The following is a 9,477-nucleotide window of genomic DNA, read 5'->3' on the forward strand; positions in this document are numbered from 1 at the left end:
ATATTTCAGTTTTAATTCATGATTCATCCAAATTTGTTTTTATATATATATATATATATATATATATATATATATATATATATATATATATATATATATATATAAAGTAGTATTTCAGAGGTCTGCTGCAAGAAATGACATGCTTAAGTTTTCTATTGAATTACAGGGAGTTTGATCCAACAAAAAGGACAGAGTAGCCTAATATTCGCGCGTTATGGTTATCAGTGTTGCGTATGAAGGTCAGACAGACGGATCACAGCCCGTCCCACCCACAGCATCAGCTGACGCTTGTTTTGCAGTTGCTCTCACTTATCAGCACAGCTCTGCGTGGAACGGACACGGAGCTGTGATACTGTAAATCTGTCGCTCAACAAAGTGCTGCATTCTGCGGAAGTTCGGCTTCTTCCCCTTTCCTGCGGACGATGGATGATATTCACCAGTACCCTGTTTTCTTCGAGTGCCACAAGCCTCTCGGGGAGCAGCAGGTGAAGAAAGTGGAAGCGTATTTCCGTGTTCGACGCAGATCCGGCGGAGGAGAGTGCGCTCCACTGAGGACTGTGGCTGACAACGTCTACTGTCTAACTTTCCGATGTCAAAAAGGTACAGTAAAGATACGCTCAGTTATCTGCTCATACTTAAATCTGCTCTTTTCATTATTTTATGACGGGGGTCGTCTTATCCAAGAGGAACTCTGTCCATCCAACTGTAGGTACATTAGTCCCATTTCTTTGAAAACTCTCTTTACAAAGACTGGATGGGCCAAGTTTAAGTGCTTAATTTGCAAACGAGACTGCACAATAAATCATAAAGCAGGTCAAAACTGGTGTGGAAGCGCTGTTAAAGAAAGTGGGAATTTCCGCGGAAAACGAAACCAAAGTCGATATGTAACTAATGTCACATGTAATTATTGATTTGATTTTCACCTGCATTGATTCACCTTTGTGTTGATATCCCTGTTTATTTACTCAGCCATCTATCCTTTTTTATTTGATTTGATGTCTCTTTTCGTTTTCGACTTCTTTCATCATTTCTGACTCCCCGTGTTTATTCCTATGAAATGTTCCCGTTTCTATTTTCCTTCTCCTTTTATTGCCAACAATATAATTTCCATTAATCAGGGGTGGAAAGTAACGAATTACATGTACTCACGTTACTGTAATTGAGTACTTTTTGTGAGTAATTTCATCCCTGCGTGTCGACAGGCCTTGTTTACATGATGTGATGCATGCAGGAATGTGCTTCCTTATGTAAAACCGAGGCGGAGAAATGTCAACCATCTGTTTTAGGCAATGAGTGACTAGGTGAAGTTAAATAAATACAAAATACCGTAGCCTATTTCTATATTCTTGGAATGTTGATTTGCAGTTAACACCCATGGTGTTAATCTTATTGTGCCCATTTCCATTGCCTTGCGCAGTGCAATATTGTTACATGCGATAAGAGAAGGAAGAAAAAAAAAAAAAAGTTTGCCATTCGGGTAAAGTTCTGATGCAAGTGAGATGATCTCAGTTTTGAATGCAGACTGGCAGTGATTTCCTGTTTATGAGGTAAACAACGTGAACCCAGTGCCCCTAAAGGATGGTGATAACTGTGAACACAATGTCAATGATTAGCCTCAACATTATAACCACCTGCCAAATATGGAGTAGGTCCTTCTCATGCTGCCAAAAGTGCTCTGACCAGTCAGGGTGTGGGAAAAAAAAACACTGTGGGTGCCCCATGTTACTGGAATGTTAAAGGGATAGTTCGCCTCTTTTGACATGAAGCTGTATGACATCCCATATTAGCAATTTCATTTATGAACATTTTCTTACCCCCCGCTGCGTCCTGTGAGCCGAGTTCCAGCCGAGTTTTGGCGTTGATGAAGGTAGTCCGGCTAGTTTGCTGGGGTCCTGAAAATAAAGCGTCTTGCTTCTCAAAACAATTACAGATTGTTATCTGAGGTGCTTTGAAAACCTTTGATGCCTTATTTGATTCCTTCCTCCAGTTATTCCAGCTGCTGCTGCCGGGGAATGCTGCTGCAACATGTGGACTGACTCTTTTCTTGGAGGACTTTGCTTATGATCAAGATCAGCAGTGTCACTCATTTTACCTCTTAATGGTCATAATGTTGTGGCTGATCGGCTTATAAGAGCTTTGTCACAGATATCTTGGAATCAAAATATATGTTGTCTGACAGTATCCAAGAGGAAATGAAATCAGTATTTTTCAATTGTTTCCAAAATATGACTCCATGTATCCACAGCAGCCATTGTAAAGAATAACTGTCGCGGCTCATATAAATGATTAGCTTCATTCTTGTCTCTGTGTGGTAGTTATGCATAGCATGACATGAGAATAAATGTATTCTTTAGGTCATGTTTAATTCTTGAAATAACAAATGTGACACATTCTGTTTTAGATCAGCAGGAAGTCCTAAAGAGATCCGAGCATGCTGTGGAGCTCGCAGATGGTCGCCTGGTGTTCACTGTCCGGGGCAGCTGGGAAGCTCCCACCCCCTCTAACAGCACCACCCCCACAGCTCCAGAAGGGGTCAGTGCAATTTCGTCAAGGTTTCTCTGATCTGACACATGTCAGTCACTGAGAACAGTAAACTGTTAAGATTTGAATGTGTTTTTGATGCAGGACCCTCAGTCCATTCCTGCCTCAGGTGCTTCATCAAATGGTGAAGATTGTGAGCTACAACCTAACGATCAGCCATCGACCTCCCCGAAGGAAAGGCCCAAGGCTGAGGAAGACCAGGAGGAAGAGCTGACCCCTGAATGCTCCTCTGCCCACCTTCACCCAGATGAGGAGAGGGCTAATTCTGGAGCTGTTGGTGAAATTAGTAACGTTGGAACTGGAAAGGATACACTTGATGGCTATTACGAGTACCACAGTGAGGAGAGTCCAGATCAGGAGTTGTTCGATGCAGTTCCTGAAGCCTCTGGAGGCCGAGTCTGTGTAGAGATTGTTCAGGGGACCATCGAGACCCAACAGGTGAGAAATACCTTGCAAAACTTAAAGTGGTGTGGATGTCTGATTTTAAATCATCAGGTGACAGGAAGCATCTCTCAAAATAGATCATGCTGTTCTCTATCTGCACATCTACCATTTCCTTCTTATAAAGCTATGCAAACACACAGTTTCTGACTAATTTGCTGTTCAATCTGCACCACATGTCCTGTTCTTCTTTCAGGTTGATGCCGTGGTATCACCCATGGTTCTCCATGATCCTCTCTCTACCCGAATTGGTAACATTTTGAATGAAATCGTCGGTCCTCAGCTGACTTCAAGGTTTCGAGCAGAAGAAAGAGATGAATCGATGCCTGGCGACTCAGTGCTGGTGGAGGGGTTGCCTGGACTTCCATCTCATGCAGTGTTCTTCGTCAACCTCTGTCGCTGGGATGATGATGAAAATGGATCTTCAGTCCAGGTGAAATTACTGGGCGTTTCTGTGAGAATTTCTTGTCGTGAGAGCAGTGTGCGTGGGGCGTGTTTCCATTAAGCTGTGTGCATGCGCTTGAAGAATTCTAGATGTTTACCTTTTACAGGTGCTGCGAGTGGGCATCAGCAACATCCTGACTGCCTGTGAGAACAGAGGGTTTGGATCTGTCGCTTTTCCGGTGCTCGGGTCTGGGCTTGCCCTTCGTTTTCCTGACACTGTGGTAGCCAAGGTGTTACTGGAGGAAGTTAATAAATTTGAACAGGGCCGAGCCAGCAGCTCACCGCTCCTGGTCCGCATTGTCATATACCCCAATGATGACGAGGCTTATGAGGTAATTAATGCATGGTGCCACTAATTATTAGCAACTGAAGAGTTTACAAAGTCCTTTTTTTTGCTTATTATAGAGTTAGTTTCCAGATGATTTGGATTCTTTTTGTGCTACGGCACAGGTCGTAGCAGTGCAATATAGTTTTTCAAGTTTTCAAGTCGGTCATCTTTCATCAGGGACACCTTAAAATAACTGTGTAAAATTGTCTTTAAAGGCCATAACCCGACGTTTGAGTAGATAAGCATTATGGTTGGAAAGAGCTTTTTATATTAAACATCAGGTGATGTTTCTGTCTTTATCAGATGACTGTATCCAGGAACTGATGTTAAACCCTGTACATTCTTGTCTCTCCAGGTCTTCACATCTGTTCAGAAAGCTTTGAAATGCAAAGAGTTCGTCGATGACTATCAGCAACAAGATCAAGGCAAAGGTGGGTGTAGCCCTAAGAGACCCAAGAGAGAAGATGAGTGTAAGAGAAGGTTAATGGAGAGGTTTAAAAAGAAAAGTCAATACATTCTTGTTAAGTTTCAAAGGAGACTTGCAGCACATTAGGTGGAATTGAAACAACTTTGTGAATCACGTTCGACTTGGCAAAGATTAATATGCTGTGACTCGCCAGCCGTTTCAAGTCATTCCTTTTGTGCTGTTGTTTTTTTTTCTCCCATATCAAGGTTTGTATCAACTTAGGACAACTTCTACTGAATTACAACCACTGGCAACGTAGCCTGTACCTGATTCGTTTTTCTTTTCTTCCATCTCTATAAAGATCACTTAAAATTAGCTTTACTAATGAATGGAAACCTGGCTCTTTGTTTTTTTTTACTAAATGTGAAGGCAATAATGTAGTGGATCAGGTCTTTTTATTAGTGCTTCTTGAATTAAACCAAAGCATACTTCATGCAATGGCTATTGTTTCCTCCAAAGTAAAAGGGAAATAGCTTGCTTAAAAAAAAAAAAACTCATGTACTGATCAGAGTCATTATTCTCCTCTAGTGTCAACCACAAAGAGGCTCATCCTGCTGGGGAAAACTGGATCAGGGAAAAGTTACCTGGGCAACACCATTTTTGGAGAAGATCTTTTCGAGGTAAACCATACTCCCAACTCTGGGACCAAGAAATGCCAAGCGGAGACCAGGGCCATCGATGGAAGCAGCATCACTTTGATTGACACCCCTGGTTTTTTTGACACCGAGTCTGAGGAGGATGTGCAGCCTGAGATAATGCGTTGTATCACAGAGTGTGCTCCTGGGCCTCATGCTTTTCTTATTGTACTTAGGGTGGACAAATTCTCAAAGCATGAGCAGGAGGTCATAAATACAATACTGAAAAATTTCTCAGAAGGTGCGTTACAGTACGCCGTGATTGTCTTCACTCACGGCAACCAGCTCCCCAAAGGGATGAAAATTGAAGAGTTTGTCAGTCAGAATGAGAAATTGAATGATCTGGTGAAGAAGTGTGGCGGCCGGTGTCATGTCTTTGACAGCGAAAACTGGAAAAACAAACAGCAGAACAACTACAGGAGCAACCAGTTCCAGCTGGAGGCGTTACTTCAAACAATAGACAAGATGGTCGTGGAAAACAGCGGGCGCTACTACACCAATGACGTTCTGCAGAGTGTGGAGAGAAAAATACAGATACGGGAAGCGCACATAAGAGAGTCATCAGGAAACTTGACCCCAGAAGAGGTCAGAAAACAGGCCAAAACAGATGTGTTCAATGATTTTATGATCTGCCTGACAGGTGCAGCAACGGGAGCTTTGTTGGGGGCTTTCTTCGGTGTGGCAAGCAGGGTTAAAGATGTTCTAAGCTTTGTGAGACCAGCAGAATTATGGAAGTCTGCGAAAAAGATACCGGCTCTAGCGGGGGCGCCAACAGCAATGGCGGCAGCAGGAGGAGAGGTAGCACTGACTACTGCCGTTGTTGCTGGTGTGGCACTAACAGCCATGGCTGTAGTTGGAGGAGTAAAAGGTGGTACTGTTGGACGTGATGCAGCAAAGGGAGCAAAAAATCCAATGGAGGCAATGAAAATGGCAGCAGAAGCTGTCATGAAGGAGGGAACTTCGTAATTTAATAGGATTTAACGGATGTGTCATTTACTTGCATCTCATTCTGTGCCTTTGACTCTTATCGGGGGAACACCTGTGCATCTGCTTTTTTAAAAATGATTCAGTCAGTCATCCTGCAGCAGTGCAGTCCATCCTGGACAATCCGAACATGCATAGTTTGTGATCCGGTGGAACTCAAGAGTCCATATGCAGTCAACAAATCTAAATCTAAAGTAAATGATATGATGCACTTTATTGTGGACATAGGAATTTTTTTTCTGTCATTTAGCTGCCATCACATTGATAAACAAGAGCAAGTAGAAGAAACAACAATGATGATAATCCACCCATCACAGAGGGGCACATTCCATTACCCAGTACCCGGTCAATGTTGCGCAGAACCTTGAAGGAATTCTTCATCGAAGCTCTTGTTTCTTTTTTGCTCTTTTAAGTACAAATGGAGGAACCATATGGGATTAGAGTCTTGCTGCAAAGAATTAGTTTGATTATTCTATGTCTTACTACTTTCCGCTCTTTTTCGTAAACTTCCCTTTGATCAGCACTACGGGTTAAGAGTCCTTGAACACTTTCTGCTTCTGTTAAGAGAAGGTGAATAAAGTGCAATACCAAAGTTCCTAAACAATTGTTTTTATTTTAACGTAAATGTGATTTATTTTTGGGGAATTAAGGTACACCGCCTCTGTGTAGCACGGCGTGTCTCTGTTAAAGCTGCATCTTCTGTTTATTTGATGGTGTTGAACATTTACACAAATGAGTTATTATGTTACTCAGCAGCTTCTCTTGCAGTCAATCAAAATTGACCTTATAAGTCTGATTAATTATCTGTCTTTTTCTTTACTTTGTATCATGTGCTTCTCACTACATTTTATAACAATTCAAGTTCACTTTGTGTCCTGATATAATCTGTATCAACGTGGTTTGTTCATGGACTTATTAAACATGTGATGCTAAAAAGCCCCTGAGGGGATTACCTGAGTCATTTGTCCATATTATATTTGTAGACATTATAAAACCCTTTGTTCTTTTAAAGTGCATTTGTGATTAGTATTTATTCTCTTACATTTATGGTCTTCTTGTGCTGATGCATACAGTTCTTACATGTCTATACTGTCTAGGTGTTTGCTCATGGATGGCTCGTATCTTTTGACAGGGCCATACACATGGGTGTGGGGATTCTGGGAGGACTAATTTGGCCCTTCTCAGGCTTTCTGACTGACTTGACCCCTTTTGGCTTTGGCAGTAAATAAAGTCCCATATCATTACTTAGGGAAGGAATGATGAGGTTACAATTTCAGTGATAAGATAACGCTATATCCACTTGTGTAGAGGTCCAGACCTTTGAATCTTCCTGCTTCAGTTTACCACTCTAGTATCGGGTAAAGTAATTGACTACTGCCACACCTGTGCAAACAGTGCAGCGTCATCTTTTTACATGTCACTTTTTAGATGATTCAAACAACATGAGGAATCTCAGGTTATACATACCATTGCACCTTCATTGAATCGGCTAGGATGTAATAATCACACTGACTGAATTGAACTGAATAAACACATTAAAAGAAGCCAGTAAGGACACACAATGAACCCCCTGCAGGAGAAAATGGAAGCTATCTTAAATTTACTATAAAGCAAAGAGGGACCTCATTATAAAAAAAATACACAGCAACCTGTTCCTCCTGCTTTGTTTGGATGTTGGCAGGCACCTCTGTTCTGCTTCACCACTGTCACCCGGCAAACACTTTCCATTAAAAACTGGATTCTATTTTGATTTGCATACATTTTCATCTGTATGAAATTGTAAATCGGCAGTACGGTTAATTATTGATATGCTTTATTAACTTTGATTATCAAGTTCTAAGACGCACTTTCGGTCTTAGATTTTTTTGTGTTGTCTGCTGATAACCTGCCTGTCTGCCGTCATCAGCGGTGGTTTATTTTGTGGCTACCTGCTACTTACAAAAGTCTTGTTGTACAATTCATTCCTCTTATCCTCCAAAGTACTACACCAAAATCACAATGTTTCTCCCTTCTTCTCTGGCACCTACATTTAAATGCCAACAATAATGTGAACAATAACACTGATTCATACCACAAAATGACATCATAATTTCTGCAAAATTACACAGCGAATATTGGGCAGCCGTGGCCTGGTGGTTAGGGAGGCGGACTTAGGATCAGAGGGTTGCAAGTTCAAGTCCCGCCATTACCTCTCCCTACACCTCTATTCATGGCTGAAGTGCCCTTGAGCAAGGCACCTAACCCCACATTGCTCCAGGGCCTGTAACCAATACCCTGTATCTAAATAGATGTAAGTCGCTTTGGATAAAAAGCGTCAGCTAAGTGTAATGGGTAAGGCAAGGCAAGGCATCTTTATTTATATAGCGCATTTCATACCACAGGCAACTCAATGTGCTTTACATAAAGACAAGGCATTTAAAAGAACAGCATAAAGCAGCAATTTAAAGAAAAAAAAATAGAATAAAAATTAAAAACACAGTTAAAAGCAATCAAAGAAGAGGGGAAAAAGAAAGATATAAACTCAACCATAAGCACACCGAAAGAGAAATGATTTTAACCTGGATTTAAAAGTGCTTACAGTTGGGTCTGATTTCAGTTCTGCTGGTAGTTTGTTCCAGTTGTGTGCAGCATAACAGCTAAAAGCTGCTTCACCGGGTCTAGTTTGAACTCTGGGCTCCACTATCTGACCTGAGTCAGCAGATCTCAGAGCTCTGCTGGGTTTATACTCTGCTAGCATGTCATTCATGTATTCTGGACCTAAACCATTCTGTGATTTGTAGACGAGTAGCAGAACTTTAAAATCTATTCTGTATCTGACTGGGAGCCAATGTAAAGACTTGAGAACTGGGGTGATGTGATGTGATCTCTTTGTTCTGGTTAAAACTCGGGCTGCAGCGTTCTGAATGAGCTGCAGCTGTTTGAGACTCTTTTGGGGAGTCCAGTCAGAAGACCGTTACAGTAGTCAAGTCTGCTGGAGATGAAAGCATGAATCAGCTTCTCCTGATCTGTTTGGTACTTACACTATTAATCACAGGCTGTATTATGCAGTGCTGACCAGCACTGATGTCAACTCATTCTTAATATATAGTTCAAAACAATAAATATGTTCAGGTGCTGGTTTGGACACAGAATATATATTCTACAGGAGGACATAGTAAGGGGACATAGGCCAGCTTATGTATTTAAAATGTAACCATTCATCATATTTAATGAACATTTCGATCAGAGGGATGGTGGAACAGACTGGCTGAAATTAGTAATAACCGACACCAGCTGGACATTTGAACTGTTTCTAACACAACCCTTGTTGCTGCAACTGGTCGCAGGTATAGAAAAGTTTATTGTAAATGGAAATCTTAAAGCAGCTCCCATGAGCCTCAGTATCAGCAAGTGAAAATGGTTTTGATCTATATTTAAATAAACAGAATGTTCAGAGTTTTAGTCATTATTGAACATGTATGTGGATTTAAAACCTTTTGAATCGTCAGGTTGCTGACAAAACACAATGATATCAATGTTCTCCGTGCATAATTCTCCAAATCCATGATGTGAACATATACAACTTTGGTTTGTCTGGATCTCGTAAAAGAGCCCGTCACCATTCCCTGTGGACACAGTTACTGGAGAGGGCAAATACA

General features: G+C 41.4%; 1 protein-coding gene across 2 annotated transcripts; it reads left to right on the plus strand.

Moving 5' to 3' along the window:
• Positions 1 to 298: 298 nt before the first annotated feature.
• On the plus strand, positions 299 to 6,775 carry LOC142369105 (uncharacterized). 2 transcript variants are annotated; one of them, XM_075451361.1, is made up of 7 exons: positions 299 to 600; positions 2,402 to 2,532; positions 2,626 to 2,979; positions 3,179 to 3,415; positions 3,534 to 3,758; positions 4,110 to 4,185; positions 4,749 to 6,775. In XM_075451361.1, the coding sequence occupies exons 1-7, from the start codon at positions 423 to 425 to the stop codon at positions 5,819 to 5,821; spliced, it is 2,274 nt and encodes a 757-aa protein (XP_075307476.1). In that variant the 5' UTR covers positions 299 to 422; the 3' UTR covers positions 5,822 to 6,775. The 2 variants fall into 2 exon arrangements, with proteins under 2 accessions (XP_075307476.1, XP_075307477.1); XM_075451362.1 differs by having other exon boundaries at positions 4,128 to 4,185.
• The last annotated feature ends 2,702 nt before the right edge of the window (positions 6,776 to 9,477 follow it).

The sequence above is a fragment of the Odontesthes bonariensis genome, chromosome 19, assembly GCF_027942865.1.
Source record: "Odontesthes bonariensis isolate fOdoBon6 chromosome 19, fOdoBon6.hap1, whole genome shotgun sequence".
NCBI classification, from domain to species: domain Eukaryota; kingdom Metazoa; phylum Chordata; class Actinopteri; order Atheriniformes; family Atherinopsidae; genus Odontesthes; species Odontesthes bonariensis.